The sequence below is a fragment of the Pristiophorus japonicus genome, chromosome 7 (assembly GCF_044704955.1).
Source record: "Pristiophorus japonicus isolate sPriJap1 chromosome 7, sPriJap1.hap1, whole genome shotgun sequence".
Taxonomy (NCBI): domain Eukaryota; kingdom Metazoa; phylum Chordata; class Chondrichthyes; family Pristiophoridae; genus Pristiophorus; species Pristiophorus japonicus.
In genome coordinates, this window is record NC_091983.1 from 1,474,945 (window position 1) to 1,495,592 (window position 20,648).

Consider the following 20,648-nt stretch of genomic DNA (forward strand, 5'->3'; position numbering starts at 1 on the left):
GGGCTTCAGCAGCAGATGAGCTGAGGCAGGGGCGGAGGCGGGCGATGTTACGGAGGCAGTAATAAGCGGTTTTAGATATGGTGTGGACATGTGGTCGGCAGCTCAACTCGGAGTCAAATATGACACCCAGTTTGCAAAGAGTCTGGTTCAGAATCAGACAGTTGCCAGGTAGAGGGATGGGTCCGGTGGCTAGGGAACCCAGTTTTTTTTTTGAAATTCGTAGCCAATCTTTCCAATTCTTTGTCAAATCACAAACGCCAGAGGTCACCTTGCACACGCCAAGGATCACTCTGCACCAATGCTCTTAGCCAAAAGGCCCAGAGCCACTGCACCGTTCCTGGAAGTACTGCAATACCAGGTTCGTGCCATGAAGGTGGATGGGTCAGGTCCCCCACACATCTCCGTGGAGGTGGATGGGTCAACCCTCCCCACCCACCTCCTGTTTCCAAAAAAGCAAGCATATACCTTCCTGACCAGGGAGAAACCACCCGGAGGTCATGGTGGCTGGTCAGAAACGGTACTACACTTGATCTTAACCAAAAGGCCGAGAAGCGATTTTTTTTTTTATTTCAAAATATACTTTATTCATAAAAAAGAATCTGTACAGTACATTCGATGGCATTTCATTACATTTCGCTGCGGTCAGCAATCCCATACAATACATCTGGGTGCCGACGGCAGTTTCGTTCGTTACATTTCTCGTTTTTCTGTTCAACTGCGATTCAGTACAATAAACAGGGTACATTGTGGTACATTTACACAAATTACATTTCATGTGTTACATTACAGAGCCCGGAATGGGTGATGGTACATTTACATTTTTTCTTTTCAAACTTGCATTTCATAACACACCTTCCATTGTACATGGCACTACATTGATGTTTACAGGTTTGGTGCTCTATGTACACAAAGTGTAAATTTCAAATACAAATACAGCCCGAGGGAGTTTGGTGCTGATTTCTGCCCCCGGGTTTACCGTGGCGGAAGGGTTTTAGACTGTGGCCCTTCCCCACCGTGCCTTTGTGGCGACTGCACCAATTGTTAGTGCGTCCCTCAGCACGTAATCCTGGATCTTGGATTGCGCCAGTCTGCAACATGCGGACGTGGTCATCTCCTTGTTCTGGAAGACCAGCAAGTTTCGGCAAGACCAAAGGGCGTCTTTGACCGAGTTGATGGCCCTCCAGCAGCAGGTGATGTCTGTCTCGGTGTGTGTCCCTGGGAACAGCCCGTAGAGCACAGAGTCCTGTGTTACGGAACTGCTTGGGATCAACCTCGACAGCAACCACTGCATCTCTTTCCAGACCTGCGTCGCAAAGGCGCAATCCTGAAGGAGATGGGTGACAGTCTCGTCCGCCCCGCAGCCGGCCCGGGGGCACCGTGCCGTGTTGCTGAGGCGTCGGCTGTGCATGAACACTCTGACGGGTAGGGCCCCCCTCACCGCCAACCAAGCTACGTCTTGGTGCTTGTGTGAAAGCTCTGGCGATGAGATGTTCTGCCAAACGAGTTCGACAGTCCGCTCAGGGAACCACCCGACAGGGTCCACCCTCTCCTTCTTTCGTAGGGTGTCCAGGACCTTACGTGCTGACCACTGTTTGATGGCCTTGTGGTCAAACGGGTTTCTTTTGAAGAACTTTTCCACGAAGGACAGGTGGACAGGCATGGTCCAACTGGTGGGGGCGTTTCGCGGCAGCGTGGCCAGACCCATCCTTCGCAACACCGGGGACAGGTAGAACCTCAGCACGTAGTGACACTTGGTGTTTGCGTACTGGGGGGCTGTGCACAGCTTGATGCAGCCGCACACAAAGGTGGCCATCAGGATGAGGGCCACGTTCGGAACGTCCTTTCCTCCACTGTCCAGAGATTTGTACATCGTGTCTCTGCGGACACGGTCCATTTTGGATCTCCAGATAAAGTGGAAGACGGCTCGGGTGACTGCCGCGGCGCTGCATCGTGAGATGGGCCAGACCTGCGCCACGTACAACAACACCGAGAGCACCTCGCTCCTGATGACCAGGTTCTTGCCTATGATGGAAAGGGAGCGCTGCTCCCAAAATGACAGTTTCTGTCTGACCTTGGCAATGCGCTCGTCCCAGTTTTTGGTGCACGCCCCGTCCGCTCCGAACCATATTCCCAGCACCTTCAGGAAATCTGGCTTGACGGTGAAGGGAATGGAGGCTCGGTCGGTCCAGTGACCAAAGAGCATGGCCTCGCTTTTGGTGCGGTTGACCTTTGCTCCCGAGGCCAGTTCAAACTGGTCGCAGATTGCGAGCAATCTGCGGACCGACTGCGTGTCCGAGCAAAAGACGGCGACGTCGTCCATGTACAGCGAGGTTTTGACCTGGGCGCCTCCGCTGCCTGGGATCGTCACCCCTCTGATGCCCGCATCCTTCCTGATGGACTCGGCAAAGGGCTCGATACAACACACAAACAAGATAGCCGAGAGAGGACAGCCTTGCCTGACTCCAGATCTGATTGGAAAGCTTTGAGTTTCCCACCCGTTGATTAGAACTGCACTACTGATGTCTGTGTAGAGCAGTTTGACCCAATTTCGGATGCCCTCCCCGAACCCCATTTTGGAGAGCACGTCCATCAGGTACGTGTGCGATATCCTGTCAAAGGCTTTCTCCTGGTCTAAGCTGATTAAGCAGGTGTTCACCCTCCTGTCCCGCACGTAGGCGATCGTATCTCTGAGTAGCGCGAGGCTATCAGAGATCTTCCTGCCGGGGACAGCGCAGGTCTGGTCCGGGTGAATCACCAGCTCAAGAGCAGACTTGACCCTGTTGGCGATGACCTTTGACAGGATCTTGTAGTCCACATTGAGCAGCGAAATGGGCCGCCAGTTTTTGATTTCCTCCCTCTCCCCCTTCTGCTTGTAGATGAGGGTGATGATGCCTTTCCTCATCGATTCTGACATGCTGCCGGCCAGAAGCATACCTCCGTACACTTCCAGCCGGTCTGGGCCTATCCAGTCCCACAGAGCCGAGTACAACTTGACCGGGTGTTTTATTCGTCTCGAAGGACCGGACGGCCTTTGTCAGCTCGTCCAGAGTTAGCGGGTGGTCCAGACTCTCTCGCTTGCCGTCGTCTAAGACCTCCGAAATAGACGACAGGAAAGACTGGGAGGCCACGCGGTCTGTGGGCTTGACTTCGTACAGCCTGGCATAGAAGGATTCGCTGATCCTCTGCATGTCAGGCTGCGAAGACGTCACAGAACCGTCTTCTTCCTTTAGGCTGGTGATCACAGAGCTCCCCCTGTGTACCTTTTGGAAGAAGAAACGCGAACACGTCTCATCCTGCTCGACGGAGCGGACTCTGGATCGGAAGATGATCTTGGAGGACTCCGAGGCAAAGAGCGAGCCTTGCTGGCCCTGCTTCTGTTGCCATTGTCACCTTGGGGCTATATTGATGTTGATAACACAACGGATTAAGTGGTTATCCGTCCAGCAGTCATTGGCTCCTGTCATGGTGTGGGTGATGCACACGTCCTTGTGATCCCTGGCTCGAACGATGACATAGTCGAGCAGGTGCCAGTGTTTGGAGCAAGGGTGTTGCCACGATGCCTTGTACTTGTCCCTCTGGTGGAACAATGTGTTGGTGATGACAAGTTCATGTTCCAGACATTTTGTCAGGAGCCGGATACCGCTAGAGTTGGCTTTCCCTACCCCCTCTCTGCTGGTTCCAGGATAGGGTGAGTCAGAGAGTCATGAGACGTTCGCTAACCCCACAGAGGGAGTCTCTGAGGTGGTCGACCAGCTCGTTCTTGATGGCGAAACCGACTCCGTGGAGGCGGCATTCTTCCTCTGGTTTGCCTTTCCAGAAAAAGGTGTAACCTCCACCTTGTTCCTTGAGCTGGCCTTCCCTTGCCCGCCGGATCTCGCTTAGGGCGGCGATGTCGACATCGAAGCGTCTAAGTTCCCGGGCAACGATGGCGGTGCGGCATTCCGGCCTGTCGCTGTTGGAGTTGTCCATGAGGGTCCTGACGTTCCAGGTCCCGAACTTCATTTTGAAAGGTGGAGGATGCTTGTGCGTGAGCTCTTTTAACGTGGGGTGGCCGTTGTACACTGGCTACCACACGGGCTTGACAGAGCAAGGTCTTGGTCCAGTGGCAAGGGGATCCAAGACGACTGGAGACCAGGCACTGCTTTATGGGCCTAGCTGCCTACGGCGGGCTGCGGGCCGTAAGCTCAGCGCTGAGCAGTGCCCTTCGGTGAGGTGGTGAGAGAACCGAGGCCTGGCTGAGGGCAGGCATTGGGATGCTCAGAGGTCCAGTTTATGGAAGGAGGAGAGGTTAGAGGTCAGGGTGACCACAGCCATTGTGCTCACCACGTGCCCGACAGAGACTCCGCCGTTGAATGTAAGCCTTGTCTGAGCAACATGTCCTCAGCTTTTTTGGGGTCGGCCCCCGGCCACAGACGGCAGGATTTTGACCCCCAGCCAGGATCCACATCCACTGCAGACAAGGCTGGTATATCTCCTCAGACCAAAGGCGAGCAAACGCCCAGCCTGGGGGTCCCCTCTGCCCTTCCTGATGTACATTTGGGGTGATGGAAGGTGCAAGCCCAATCAAGGATCACCCTGGGTACTTGCTACAGAGGGTGGGGACTGGCGGGAGTGTATTGGAAACGCATTGGGACGTTTTACTATGTTGAAGGCGCTACATGAATGCAAGTTGATGTTGTTGTTACAGATTACCCGAGCCACTGTTTGCACTTTGGATGAGAGTAGGGTTGCCAATTTGGGTTGGCCGTATACCTGGAGGTTTCATAAAACCTCCTGGCTCCAGCTGCCCCACCTGCTCATACAACCCTTTCCCCCCCATCTCCAACATTGTTATACTTAATAAATTAAAGTATTCAAAGCAAATGAACAAAATATACAATTTTTTAAAATGCCCTTATTGTTTTTGCACCAGGATTGCTCACAACGGTGCCCCGTGAATTGATCTTTAATTCTGGGAGACCCTTCAACATAGTGAAACTGGAGGGTTGACAACTCGAGGTGAGGACTAGATTGAGCACGGCGATAATATTACATCCTGCTGGCTAGGCTCACCCCTGAAAAGTGATTCAAAAGCAAAATACTGCGGAGTCTGGAAATCTGAAATAAAAACAGAAAATGCTGGATCACTCAGCAGGTCAGGCAGTATCTGTCGGGAGAGAAACTGTGGGGAGGAAAGAACGAAAGGGAAGTGTCATGTAGCCTACATGTTTACTGCTGGTACCATTACATATGATGTACCACCAGAGGGCACAGCAGTGGGAGACTTGTAGGTTACCTGTACAGGTGTGCCTGGCCTAGTATAAAAGGCAGGCCACCAGGTGTGATCCTCACTCTGGAGTTACAAATAAAGGACTAAGGTCACTACAGTTCAAGTAGAACACACTGCCTCGTGGAGTCATTATCAGAGCATCCAAAGACATAACAGGAAGGTCTTTGATAGGGTGGAAGGCAAGAGAGATTAAGAGACAAAAGTGATGATGGTGCGAGGCAAAAGGAGATGGTTATGGGACAAGCTAAGAAACAAAGGATGAGTCTAGATGGGGTGTGAATGGATATAGCAGAATCATCAACAGATGCCGGCCGAATAAATGTGGCCAAACATTACGCTCTGAAATTGTTGAACTTGATGTTGAGTCCAGAAGGCTGTAAAGTGCCTAAACGAAAGATGAGGTGCTGTTCGTCGAGCTTGCGATGAGCTTCATTGGAACAGTGTAGGAGGCTGAGGACGGATAGGTCAGAATGGGAGTGGAGCGGGGAATTAAAGTGACAGGCGACTGGAAGCTCGGGGTTCACGCTTACGGACTGAACGGAGGTGCTCCGCAATGCAGTCACCCAATCTGCGTTTGGTCTCCCCAGTGTAGAGGGGACCACATCGTGAGCAGTGAATACAGTATACTAAATTGCAAGAAGTACAAGTAAATCGCTGTTTCGCCTGGATTGGGGCCCTGGACAGTGGGAAGGGAGGAGGTAAAAGGGCAGGTGTTGCATCTCCTGCGCTTGCACGGGAAGGTGCCGTGGGAAGGGGAGGGGGTGCTGGGGGTGACTGCAGAATGGACCAGCATGTCGCAGAGGGAGCGGTCCCTTCAAAACGCTGGGAAGGGAGGGGAAGATGTGATTGGTGGTGGGATCACACTGGAGGTGGCGGAAATGACGGAGGATGATCCGTTGAACGTGGGGGGCTGGTGGGGTGAAAGGTGAGGACAAGGGGAACCCTGTCATGGTTCTGAGAGGGAAGCTGTAATGACTCAAGAGTCTGGTTACTGTAAACTCACTCAGGTGCAACCTGATCCATCTTTATTCCAGCCCGAGAGTGCCTGCATGACAAAGACACCCAGCTTATATACAGGTGACCAAGCACACATGCCACATGCGCACAGCCCAATGGCCTCCGACCGCGGCGCCCTCTGGTGTCTGGTGACCCCCAAGCATTAATACATAACAACATGCCCCTTTTAAAATCTTAACAACAGTCTTTTTACAAATTGAGATGGTCTGGGGCTTTCCTCTCACGAGTTGATCGTCTCAGTTCAACTTTGGCTCTGGGCGAGTGTTCTGAGTCCGTTGAGACTGAGGGCTGAGTAGCCGATCTGATGGGAGTGGTCAAGACCACATCAGAGACTGAAGGTTCAGAGACTGTAATGTCAGCAGAGTCCTCTGATGGGTCAACAATGGTTGGTTGGTCACTGACTGCATCTTCCTCACTCGGTTCCAGTTCATCGGTGTGCCACAATTTAACCTGGTCAAGGTGTTTCCTGCATGTTTGACCATTCTTGAACACAACAATAAACATTCTGATACCCTCCTTGGCTGTAACAGTGCCGGCGATCCACTTTGGACCTTGACCATAGTTCAGTATATAAACCGGATCGTTGACCGAGATGTCACGTGACACGGCAACACGATCATGACACCATTGCTGACTTTGACGTCTGTTTTCAACACGATCATTCAAATCAGGATGAACAGAGAAAGCCTGGTCTTGAGATTTCTCTTCATCAGTAGTTCAGCAGGAGGAACCCCAGTAAGCGTATGAGGTCTTGGCCTGTAACTGAGCAATATACATGACAACCGTCTCTGCAGTGAGCCCTGAGTTACACGTTTCATACTTTGCTTGATCGTTTGACCGACACACTCTGCTTGACCATTAGAAGCAGGCTTGAATGGAGCTGATCTCACATGTCTGATGCCATTGAGTTTCATGAACTGCTGGAACTCAAGACTTGTGAAGCAAGATCCGTTGTCGCTCACAACAATGTCAGGCAGACCATGAGTCGCAACATGATTCGAAGGCTCTCAATGGTAGCTGTAGATGTGCTGGATGACATAATAACACACTTTATCCACTTAGAATATGCATCTACTACGTCAAAAAACATCTTTCCTCGAAACGGGCCCGCAAAATCAATGTGGATCCTTGACCATGGTTTGGATGGCCACGACCAAAGGCTCAGCGGAGATTCCGCTGGTACTTTACTTAGCTGCATGCAAGTATTGCACTGATGCATGCATGATTCCAGATCAGAGTCAATTCGAGGCCACCATACAGGAGACCTAGCAATGGACTTCATGATGACAATACCAGGATGAGTGCTATGAAGTTCACGTACAAATTTTTCTCGACCTTTCTTAGGCATGATTACACAATTACCTCACAGTAAACAGTCTGACTGAATGGACAGCTCATCCTTGCGACGGTTGTAAGGTTTGGTCTCCTCACACATCTCCATAGGTACGGCAGACCAATCACCACTGAGTACACACCGTTTCACAACCGATAAAATAGGGTCATGGCTAGTCGATATCCTAACTTGTTGAGCAGTGACAGGGGTTCCTTCACTCTCAAAAGCATCCATTACTAACAATAGATCTGCAGGTTGAGGCGTCAACATCTCAGTTGTCGGTAAGGGCAGACCACTCAGTGCATCGGCACAATTCTCAGTACCAGGTCTATGATGTAATCATAGGCAGACAATGTCAGCACCCACCTTTGAATGCTGGACGATGCATTGGTATTAATACCTTTGTTTTCTGCAAACAATGAAGTGAGTGGCTTGTGATCCGTTTCTAGTTCAAAACGAAGACCAACAGGTACTAGTGCATTTTTTTTTATCCCATACACATAGGCCAAAGCTTCTTTCTCTACCATACTGTAAGCTCTTTCCGCTTTAGACAGACTTCTTGAAGCATACGCAACAGGTTGTAGCTTTCCCAATTCATTTGCTTGTTGGAGTACGCAGCCAACCCCATATGATGAAGCATCACAGGCCAATACAAGATGCTTACATGGATCATAATGAACAAACAACTTGTTTGAACATAGCAGATTCTTGGCTTTCTCAAAGGTTCTATCTTGAGACACACCCCAGACCCAGTTGTCGCCTTTTCTTAGTAACACATGCAGTGGCTCTAGTAAAGTGCTCAATCTGGGTAAAAAATTACCAAAGTAGTTGAGTAGCCCAAGGAACGCAGTTCCATCACCTTGGAGGCCTGGGTGCATTTTTGATGGCCTCGGTTTTTGAATCAGTGGGCCTGATGCCATCAGCAGCAATCTTCCTCCTGAGGAATTCAACTTCAGGTGCCATGAATACACACTTCGAGCGTTTCAGCCTGAGTCCCACTTTGTCCAGATGCTGTAGGATTTCTTCAAGATTGTTCAGATGTTCAGCAATGTCGCGACCTGTGACCAGAATGTCATCTTGAAACACGATAGTTCTAGGAACGGACTTCAGTAAACTTTCCATATTCCTGTGAAATACAGCTGCAGCCGAACGAATCCCAAAAGGACGCCTGTTGTAGTCGAACAGTCCTTTATGGGTGTTGATGCAGGTGAGTTTCTTTGAAGTGTCGACAAGCTCCTGGGTCATATAGGCCAACGTAAGATCCAGTTTAGTCAACGACTTTCCACCAGCTAGCATGGCGAACAGGTCATCAGCCCTCGGTAACGGATACTGAACCTGTTTCGAAAATCGGTTAATCGTAACCTTGTAGTCTCCACAAATCCTGACAGTGCCATCACTCTTCAACACAGGAACAATGGGACTAGCCCACTCATTAAACTCGACCGGTGATATGATCCCTTCACGCTGATGTATGTCAAGCTCAATTTTAACCTTCTCCTTCATCATGTATGGAACAGACCGAGCTTTGAGATAGACAGGCCTTGCATTGGAGTCCAGGTGAATCTGCACCTTGGCTCATGTAAAATTACCAATGCCCGGTTCAAACAAAGAAGAAAACTTTTTCAATATTTGAGCACATGAAGTACCATCCACTGAGGACAACATCTTGACATCGTTCCAGTTCAGCTTGATTTTCTCGAGTCAAACAGCGTTGGACCATTACCTGGGACAATCCATAATGGTAGCTCGTGAACCACACCATCATATGACACCTCGATTACTGCACTGCCGAGCACCGGTATGAGTTCCTTAGTGTAAGTACGCAACCTGGCATTGACTGGACTCAGCTTCGGTTTCACAGCCTTAGTGTCCCACAGCTTGTCAAATGTCCTTTGGGCTCATTATCGACTGGCTCGCACTCGTGTCCAGCTCCATTGATACAGGCACGCCACTCAGCTTCACATTAACGACTATTGACTGGCTCTTGCTCAGAAATGAATACAGTCCATTCACTTCTTCCTTGGGTTGCGTATCCGGGCCATCACTGAACTGGTCAGCATCAACCACGTGGTGAGCTGCACCACGCTTGCTCCGTTGTGGACACGTCCTGTGAAGATGCTCCACTTTCGAACATCCATTGCATGAGTATTGTCTAAATCGACACTGATGAGGCCGATGATTGCCCCCACAACGCCAACAGGGTGAAATCTGGATTGAACCAGTTGGCGGGCTCTGAGCAGCGGCAGGTTTCGGGTAAGCAGCTCTGCCCGAAAATGAAGCTATCTTGTTTACAGTACTTGCCGTGGAACTCCGACTCGTCGATGATATCTGCCTCAAATTATCATCTGTCATCATGCAAGCCAGGGCAGTCGCGATGGCCTTTTTCAAATCCAGCATCTCTGCAGTCAACAGCTTCCTGAGGATCGCATCATGGCTGTTGCCTCTATCATGAAGACATCACGCAGCATGTCTTCCAGCATGTTCCTGAACTTACACGGCTCAGCAAGACGTCGCAGGTTGGCGACAAATCCCGACACGACCTGGCCCTCAGCATGAACATGCGTGTAGAAACGGTAGCGTGATATGATGATCCCCTCTTGTGGCTTCAGATGGTTACCCACCAACGTACACAATTCCTTGTACCCCTTATCCGCCTGACGTACAGGCCAGAGAAGGTTCTTCATGAGGCCGTAAATTTTCGGACCACAAACGGTGAGGAGAACTGCCCTGCGCTTAACTGCATAGGCCTCTGCCTCCATGCAGTTGGCCACAAAATACTGGCCCAATCCTCGCCCTCCACGAATCTCTCCAGGATTCCAACAGTGCCCATTGTGCATGCGAAGATTCTTAAATTAACTCGTCGCCAATTGTAATGACTCAAGGGTCTGGTTACTGTAAACTCACTCAGGTGCAACCTGATCCATCTTTATTCCAGCCCGAGAGTGCCAGTGTGACAAAGACACCCAACTTATATACAGGTGACCAAGCACACATGCCACATGCATACAGCCTGATGACCTCCGACCGCGGCGCCCTCTGGAGTCTGGTGACCCCCAAGCATTAATATATAACAGAGGGGAAGGGGTGAGAGCGTAGGTGTGGGAAATAGAACGGACACAGTCGAGGGCCATGTTAACCACGGCGGAGGGGAATCCTCGGTTGAGGATTACTCAGATGAGTTACTGGAGCGCTCCAGATGCCTGTGGAACTTTAGCCTATCAGGACTCAGGAGCGAAGGGGAAAAAAAGAGACACAAAATAACGTTGTGATTAAATAGATGTAATCGTCTTGTTCAAGTTGTTTCTCGTTAAGGTGTTCACGGTAACACAGTGATTTGTGTCTTACAGTGACAGATAACACAGTGATTATGCTTGGGTTTGATAGCTTGATACACGATTATCAATAAGGATATGTTTCCAATCTGTTCATATCTGGTATATTCGACTAAGGGAAACAGAATTATACCTTTATGAATGAGTAAAAGTACAAACCTCAATAAAAAAAAGATCCAAAATTGAACCTAAATTAGTTTTTAGCTCTCTGTTATAAACAAACGATTGTTTTGAGGTTAGCTGAGCACAGCTTTAGGCAGAGGAATCTTTATACTGAGTGCAGCCTACACTGTTTCACGTTTGTATTGTCAGTGGATGCCCAGCCCGTGTGGATTTGCCAAAGATGTGAGTGCACTCTAAGTGCAGACACGGATGTTTTGGGACTGCCTTGAAATGGGAAGCTTTCAGTTTCCTGCCAAGTGCTGACAAAGCCTCACATTTAATGAATCATTCTGGTCTGGTCATGTGCTTTTTCTGGCCGTCTCCAGCTGCGGGAGCAGGAAGTGGAGACTTGTTTAGACCGGCTGGTGAAATGAAACGAATCTCATGTCTGGATGGAATGGAGAACTAAGAGCGAAGGAATGGATGCAGAGAGTGAGGGGCCGCTCCCACCGACGCTGTCTCCGGCCATCCCTTCCTTTGTGAAGCTGGGACTGACTGTTGCCTACACTGTCCTGTACTCTTTGCTTTTTGTGTTTGTGTACGTACAGCTCTGGCTTATTCTGCACTACAGACACAAGAGGTTTAGCTACCAGACGGTGTTTCTCTTCCTCTGCCTCCTCTGGGCTGCACTAAGGACCATTCTTTTTTCATTTTATTTCAAGGACTTTGTGCAGGCGAACTCACTCGGTCCCTTCACTTTCTGGTTGCTTTACTGCTTCCCAGTTTGCCTGCAGTTCTTCACCTTAAGCTTGATGAATCTATACTTCACTCAGGTGAGTACAGATATGTTTGGTTCTTGTGCACAAGAGAATCCCAGTTGTTGAAATATTTTTTTTTTAAGGAATGTTTTCGAAAATTATCCTGTTAAACTGAAGAAAAAATTAAATGCATTGTCTTTCTTTTTGACATCCTCGTGAATTGATTTGTGGGAAGATTTGTAACTGGTCAGGTGAAAATGGGCATCCATTGAGCAGTATAACTGTGGTCACATTGTGCCTGAGACTACAGAGATGGGGCACAGAGAGCTGGGATTGAAGCACAAGATATTAAATGGTGGCTCACATATGGCGTGCAAAATGAGTTTGCATCTGGAAAAAGACTTGCATTTCTGTAACGCCTTTCATGACCCCAGGACATCCCAAAGCACTTTACAACCAACGAAGTACTTTTGAAGTGTAGTCGCTGTTGTAATGTAAGAAATGTGGCAGCCAATCTGTGCACAAGCAGGCTCTCACAAACAGCAATTAAATAAATAACCAGAGGGTTGTAAATCTGTGAAATTCACTGCCTCAGAGAGCTGTGCAAGCTGGGACATTGAATAAATTTAAGACAGTTTCTTAACCAATAAGGGAATAAGGGGTTATGGGGAGCGGGCAGGGAAATGGAGCTGGGTCCATGATCAGATCAGCCATGATCATATTAAATGGCGGAGCAGGCTCGAGGGGCAGTATGGCCTACTCCTGCTTCTATTTCTTATGTTGGTTGAGTGACACCGAATAATGCCATAGGATCTTTTACCTGAGAGGGCAGATCCGAAAGACGACACCTCGCAATACCGCGCTGGAGTGTCAGTCTAGATTACGTGCTCAAGTCCCTGGAGTGGTGCTTGAACCCACGAATTTCTTACTCAGAGTCGAGGGTGCTACCCACTGAGCCACAGCTGGCACTGTGCCCTGTCACCAACTGATTACTTCCAAGACATTGACTGTCGAGGGGAAAGGGGAATGGGGGAGGGGTAACCAAGTGAAGGTTTAGAAAGGAGACAAATTCAGAGGACAATGTGCTCAGATCATTTTCCTAACATGTGGCTGAAAAGAAGTATTTTTAAAAATGTACAGAAAAATACTTCCGTCTATGCTTCTTGTTCCAACTTCCCTCTGAGCCTTCCTTCCTCTCTCTCCAATTGGCAGCTGGCCATGTGAGCAGGGCGGTGGGCCAGTGACTCAAGTGACCATAGATCTGGACCCCATCAGTTCAGTCTTCATTCTTAAAAACTCCTCCCTGCTCGCCATTGACTCTCCAGTTTTGGGGAGCTATTAGTTTGTTTATCAGCTTCACTGGGCAGGCCACATTGTTCGCATGACAGACACGAGACTCTCAAAGCAAGCGCTCTACTCGGAACTTTTTCACGGCAAACGAGCCAAAGGTGGGCAGTGGAAACGTTACAAGGACACCCTCAAAGCCTCCCTGGTCAAAGTGCAACATCCCCACCGACACCTGAGAGTCCCTGGTCAAAGACCGCCCTAAGTGGAGGAGGTGGATCCGGGAGGGCGCTGAGCATCTCGAGTCTCATCACCGACAGCATGCAGAAATCAAGCGCAGGCAGCGGAAGGAGCGTGCGGCAAACCAGTCCCACCCACCCCTTACCCTCAACGACTATCTGTCCCACCTGTGACAGGGACTATAGCTCTCGTATTGGACTATTCAGCCATCTAAGGACTCATTTTATGAGTGGAAGCAAGTCTTCCTCGATGCCAAGGGACTGCGTATGATGATGATGATGAGTTTGTTGGTTGTGATCTAAATGTTGTGGTGAAAAGTAGAGGGTGTCCAACAAGTAGTTAGACAGAATTGCACTTGTAACCTCCCTGGTTGTTGAAGGTAGTAACTGGAGAGCAGTTGTGAGCGGAAACTTTGCCATTAGGTTACAGAATTGTACAGGTTTCAAGGAGGGTTTTAAAGGATGAAACAGAGGGGAGAGGCGGAGTGGTTTAGGGGGGTGATTCCAGAGTTTATGGCCTAGGCAGCTGAAGGCATTGTTGCCAATGCTGGAGCAAAGGGAGTGGTGGATGCGCTAGAGGCCACAATTGGAAAAGCACAGAGATAGGGAGGGTTGTAGGGCTGGAGGAGGTTACAGAGATAGGGAGGGGTGTAGGGCTGGAGGAGGTTACAGAAATAGGGAGGGTTGTAGGGCTGGAGGAGGTTACAGAGATAGGGACGGGTGTAGGGCTGGAGGAGGTTACAGAGATAGGGAGGGGTGTAGGGCTGGAGGAGGTTACAGAGATAGGGAGGGATGTAGGGCTGGAGGAGGTTACAGAAATAGGGAGGGTTGTAGGGCTGGAGGAGGTTACAGAGATAGGGACGGGTGTAGGGCTGGAGGAGGTTACAGAGATAGGGAGGGGTGTAGGGCTGGAGGAGGTTACAGAGATAGGGAGGTATGAACAATGGCAGAATTTGAACATAAGAATGAGAATTGTAAAATTGAGGTGTTGCTAGACCGGAATCTAATATAGGTCAGCGAGCAAAGGGGCGATAGGTGATCAGCGAGTCAGATACAGGCTTGCAAGTTTTGGATGAGCTAAAGTTTATGGGAGGGTGAAAGATGGGAGGCTGGTCAGGAGAGCATTGGAATATTCGAACCTGGAGGTAACAAAAGCATGGACGAGGGCTTCAGCAGCAGAAGAGCTGAGGCAGGTGATGGAGAGGATATGGGATCAGGGTTAAATAGGACGCCAAGGTTGCAAACAGACTGGCTCAGCCTGAGGCAGTGGCTGTGGAAGGGGATGGAGTCAGTAGCTAGGGAATGGAGTCGGTAGCTAGGGAATGGAGTCGGTAGCTAGGGAATGGAGTCGGTAGCTAGGGAATGGAGTCGGTAGCTAGGGAATGGAGTCGGTAGCTAGGGAATGGAGTCGGTAGCTAGGGAATGGAGTCGGTAGCTAGGGAATGGAGTCGGTAGCTAGGGAATGGAGTCGGTAGCTAGGGAATGGAGTCGGTAGCTAGGGAATGGAGTCGGTAGCTAGGGAATGGAGTCAGTAGCTAGGGAATGGAGTCGGTAGCTAGGGAATGGAGTCGGTAGCTAGGGAATGGAGTCGGTAGCTAGGGAATGGAGTCGGTAGCTAGGGAATGGAGTCGGTAGCTAGGGAATGGAGTCGGTAGCTAGGGAATGGAGTCGGTAGCTAGGGAATGGAGTCGGTAGCTAGGGAATGGAGTCGGTAGCTAGGGAATGGAGTCGGTAGCTAGGGAATGGAGTCAGTAGCTAGGGAATGGAGTCGGTAGCTAGGGAATGGAGTCGGTAGCTAGGGAATGGAGTCAGTAGCTAGGGAATGGAGTCGGTAGCTAGGGAATGGAGTCGGTAGCTAGGGAATGGAGTCGGTAGCTAGGGAACGGAGTTTGTGACGGGAGCCAAAGGCAACGGCTTTGTCTTCCCAATATTTAATTGGCTCATTAATTTAGAGAGGGAAAGAATTTAATGGCCCAGAAATCCCTGTTTCTTCTTCCCGCGGGCGTTCGACTAAAAATAAGAGAGAAGATGCGCACCTACCTTTTGCCCGCTAGAGATCCCGGACTCGAGGCCTCCTCTTCTTGCACAACGGAGCGCATTCACATTGGGACATCTGCAGGAGTCACATGGGCCTGGACACCCAATCATGGTAAAGTATTTTCTCCTTCATAGTAACAGGAGTTTGGTAAGTCGGAAACTCCTATTACTATGAATGAGAACCACCCCCAAACACCCAAACACTACATTAACCATTAAAAAAAACCTCACAAAAATAGAAATTAAAGTTGATAGAAATGTTTTTTAAAGAAAAAAAATTTGCCAATTTTTAATAAAAGTTTTAATTATGGGTAAAAATAAATGTAATTTATTGGGCAGGGTTTTTAAAAATAATGTGTTTTTTTAATTTAATTGAATTATGTTTTTGTGTGTTTTAAGACTTTTATGCCTTTTATCAGGCGCAAGAGTTTTGAGGACATTTGCTGGGCAAGATATGGGTCAATCCCGCAATCTTGCCCTTGGCGAATGTCCTCGCTCCCGAGATACGGAAGATCTGTCAGATCGGAAAAGCCAGTTTTCAGCATGTGCGCATTGCGCAGCGAAAACCGGCTTTTGCGATGCCTTCCCGGGTCCGTAGACACTCCGTACGGACCTGGGGAGGCCAGGATTTCAGGGCCCATGCCGCACATAGCCGGGATACTTTTACTTTTAACAGATTCTCACACTTCTTGAAATGCCTTGGGATATTTTTCTACATTAAAGGCTGTACAAATGCATGTTTTTCTTGTTACTGTGATATACACTTTAATTTCCTGTCGTAAAGAGACCTACAATGAAGCCGGAGTATAATGTTAAAAGAGGAGTTTGGTGTGGAGACCTCGAAATCCGTTTGTTGTGCCATTAGTTACAGTGTTAGAAAGCTGGAGCGTGCAATTAAGAGAAAAGATGGGTGGGGGAGACATTTTGTTAAGAGTTTCTTTATGTCTGGGAAGAATTTGCTACAGATGTAATTTTGAGCAAAATGTGATTAATTTCAGCAGGCACAATATTAATGAATTTGCCAGTGAGACCCGCCATTTTAATGGGTGGGAATGATCCACCGAGTACTATCACCAGCAGCTTTGGGGCTGGTGCGGGGGGGGGGGGGTGATAATTATGCCCACCTTGAAATACCTACCTGCCGTCACTACATAGGAAATGCAGAAATGCATCGGTAAAGGAGTGTTAGCAATTGCTGCAACCAGGGTGAATAATGTAGAAGAGGCAAGCCCAGGTCTGGCAGTGGGCTGGAAGTGAGCCGCTATCGTCACGAGACCTGGGGGTTCATATACACACATTTTTTGAAGGTGGTAGGTCAAATTGAGAAGGCTGTTACCCTTGGCTTTATAAAAAGAAACATAGCGTACAAAAGCAAGGATATTGTTAAACTTTTATAAATCACCGGTTAGGCCTCAGTTGGACCAATTCTGAGCACTTTAGAAAAGATGTCAAGGCCTTGGAGAGGGTGCAGAGGAGATTTACCAGAATGGTCCCAGGGATGAGGGACTACAGCTATGTGGAGAGACTGGGGACGCTGGAGTTGTTCTCTTTAGAGGAGAGAAGGTTAAGTGCCATGATCATATTAAATGGCGGAGCAGGCTCGAGGGGCCGAATGGCACACACCTGCTCCTATTGCTTATGTTCTTATGTAAGTGGAGATTTAAGAGGTGCTCCAAATTATGAAAGGTTTTAATGGAGTAAATAATGAGGAACTTAAGGAGAAATGTGGGATGTGCAAGAGGCTAGAGTTGGGGGAAGGCAGAATTTTGGGAGGGTTGTTGGGCTGGAGGTGGTTACAGAGATAAAGTTGGCATATCCTGCCGCAGTGTGTTGGGGTGGGGGGAGAAAGCAGAAGCTACAAAGTACGTCCTGGCAATGCGCCCATTTCTGCTGATTTCAGTTCTGTTTTTTTGTGCCTTCATTACTCCGTGTTGGATCTATCTAGCTGTCAGACTTTGAAAGTTCCTGCGGCAGCGAGAGAAATTCTGCCCCTCCCCACCGGCACAGAGTGCTGGGTCTGGGTGCTACTCCAATGGCAGGCCGCCATTTACAGATCTGACCATGGAAATTCAGATGGAGTCTTTTAAATCAAAACTTGAAAATTAGGTTTTTAAAGCACAGAAAATTGGCATGTTGTGATAAACATAATCTTTTCTATGAAGTATTGCATTTAATTGTAGGATTGTAATTGAGTATCAGTTGACTCAGTTAGTATTGTTTTTGCCTGTGAATCAGAAAATTGTGGGATCAAGCCTTATTCCAGAACTTGAATCTAGGCTGGCATTCCAGTACACTACTGAGGGAGCCCCGCACTGTCAGAGGGGCAGTACTGAAGGAGCGCCACACTGTCGGAGGGGCAGTACTGAGGGAGCCCTGCACTGTTAGAGGGGCAGTACTGAGGAGCCCCGCACTCTCGGAGGGGCAGTACTGAGGGAGCGCTGCACTGTCGGAGGGGCAGTACTGAGGGAGCGCTGCACTGTGTGAGCGGCAGTACTGAGGGAGTGCTGCACTGTCAGAGGGGCAGTACTGAGGGAGCGCTGCACTGTCGGAGGGGCAGTACTGAGGGAGCGCTGCACTGTCGGAGGGGCAGTACTGAGGGAGCGCTGCACTGTCAGAGGGGCAGTACTGAAGGAGCGCCACACTGTCGGAGGGGCAGTACTGAGGGAGCCCTGCACTGTTAGAGGGGCAGTACTGAGGAGCCCCGCACTCTCGGAGGGGCAGTACTGAGGGAGCGCTGCACTGTGTGAGCGGCAGTACTGAGGGAGTGCTGCACTGTCGGAGGGGCAGTACTGAGGGAGCGCTGCACTGTCGGAGGGGCAGTACTGAGGGAGTGCTGCACTGTCGGAGGGGCAGTACTGAGGGAGCGCTGCACTGTGTGAGCGGCAGTACTGAGGGAGCGCTGCACTGTCGGAGGGGCAGTACTGAGGGAGCGCTGCACTGTCGGAGTTGTCTAACTTAGAATGAGATGTTGAACTCTCTGCTCTTCCAGTGGACCGGGTGTTAATGATGCTATGACAGCATTTGATGAGGAGTAGGGGGTTCTCTGGTGACCTGGCCAGCATTCCTATCTCAACCAACACCATCACAAACAAACGAACTGATCATTCATCTCTTTGCTGTTGGTTACATACATAAGATTAGCTGCACAATGTCAATCATTCCACATGGAATAATTTTGGGGAGTTTCCGTCAGGAGTTCCCGGGGATTTCCACATTCAGAATGCGCCACTTTAGAACTGTAGTTCCAGTAATGAATGGTATTTAGAGGATTATTTACTGAGCATTTCATCACAATAGCAGAGGGATTACTGAGATTTTGGCCTTACATTTTTTGTGCTGACAGAACAGACACAGGAGCCCTGACTTTACAATGACAGGGCCTCACTGTGAGTGTGTTGAGCTGGTAAAGCCAGTGTGACTTTGCGTGCCAGATTGGCACGACTCAGCTAACATTCATGGTAGATTAGTGGAGCCTGATGGGCAAAGTGCACTGCCATTCTCTGGGGAGGGTACCCTGCAGTGCAATCCTGCTCACACTCATCTCGTGCAGCAAGATGCCAGCCACCAGGGGCTTATGTGCTGTGAATTTGCACCACTTGCCCACGGGCTCCGTCCTGTGCATTCACACTGGCTTTCCTTTCACTTCACTGTCTTTTCCCGGTTGCCTTGGCAAAGGCTGACAGATAATTTTGTTATATACACCAGGGGGTACAAGGGAAATTGTTAAATATCCCAGTTACTTCACACATAATTGTTGAGTTTCGGGTCAGAGGGAGCTTGGGTCAACCTTAGAGCTAGCAACACTCCAGGGTTGTTCTGCTGCCTCCAGGTATTAAAGATTAAGTTCCCGGTCACTGTTACAAGCAACCTGGGAGAAAAATCATAGCGACATTAAAAAAAATTGAGAGATTTTTTTCACATTTTTGTCCAACATAGATTAGTGGTGCAAAATCTTGGAAATCTTGTTAAAAAGCTTCTCTGACTGACAGTCAAGCATTATCCAATTGGGTAATTAAGATCCCGTCGGCTCTCAGATGGGTGTGGGGAGGCGGGGCGCTGCGAGGATCGAGGTGTGGGGCAACTAATAGCGAGAGAGTGGGAGGTGGGGGGTGGGGGGGGGCGGTTGGAGGCAGGATGTAACCTCCAAGGATACATCCAATCAGATTTGGCCACCCTGGCCTGCCTAAGGAAGCAGTGAGCATAATAAATGGTCGAAAGGGAGCCGGCGTGGTAACCGCCTCTGTGCAAAGGGGTCACGAAAGAGTTTGTGCGTGTAAATCAGGTTCTAAAACCATGGGTGTATGCGTCAATAAAGCCACACGGCAGATATTTAGACCACACATCCTGCAGGGCCAGGCAAACTCTGATGCTGGTCTAGTTTATTTAGTGAATCACATTTGCAAACTAAGATCTGGCAACAGTGGCTCACAGGCTGCAGTGATACCCGCCCTCCTGCATGGCTCAGAGACGTGGACCATATACAGTAGATGCCTCAAATCGCTGGGGAAATACCACCAGCGATGTCTCCGCAAGATCGTGCAAATCCTCCCCTGGGAGGACAGATGTACCAACGTTAGCGTCCTCGATCAGGCCAACATCCCCAGCATCGAAGCACTGACCACACTTGATCAGCTTCGTTGGGCAGGCCACATGGTTCGCATGCCAGACACGAGACTCCCAAAGCAAGCGCTCTACTCGGAACTCTTTCACGGCAAACGAGACAAAGGTGGACAGAGGAAACGTTACAAGGACACCCTCAAAGCCTCCCTGTTAAAGTGCAACATCCCCACCGACACCTGGGAGTCCCTGGCCAAAGACCGCCCTAAGTGGAGGAAGAGCATCCGGGAGGGCGCTGAACACCTCGAGTCTCGTCGCCTAGAGCATGCAGAAATCAAGCGCAGGCAGCGGAAGGCGTGTGCGGCAAACCAGGCTCCCCACCCACCCTTTCCTTCAACGACAGTCTGTCCCACTTGCGACAGAGACTGTAATTCTCATATTGGACTGTACAGTCACCTGAGAATTCACTTTTAGAGTGGAAGCAAGTCTTCCTCGATTTCGAGGGACTGCCTGTGATGATGAGTGGGTAGCACTCTCCCCTCTGAGTCAGAAGGTTGTGGGTTCAAATCCTACTCCCTCAGTACTGCCCCTCCGGCAGTGCAGCGCTCCCTCAGTACTGCCCCTCCGGCAGTGCAGCGCTCCCTCAGTACTGCCCCTCCGACAGTGCAGCTCTCCCTCAGTACTGCGCTGGAGTGTCAGCCTAGATTTTGTGCTCAAGTC

The 20,648-nt window shown here is 49.6% G+C and overlaps 1 protein-coding gene and 1 pseudogene across 2 annotated transcripts in view; one reads left to right on the top strand and one right to left on the bottom strand.

The window, feature by feature from the left end:
- Positions 1-321: 321 nt before the first annotated feature.
- On the bottom strand, positions 322-556 carry LOC139267517 (U2 spliceosomal RNA; annotated as a pseudogene).
- Positions 557-11,444: 10,888 nt separating this feature from the next.
- LOC139266725 (G protein-coupled receptor 137Ba-like) overlaps positions 11,445-20,648 on the top strand; it is a 40,999-nt gene continuing 31,795 nt past the window's right edge. For both annotated transcript variants that reach the window (XM_070884309.1, XM_070884310.1), the window contains exon 1: positions 11,445-11,886. In XM_070884309.1, coding sequence (XP_070740410.1) covers positions 11,506-11,886 — 381 coding nt within the window. In that variant the 5' untranslated portion in view covers positions 11,445-11,505. The remainder of the gene's footprint in view (positions 11,887-20,648) is intronic.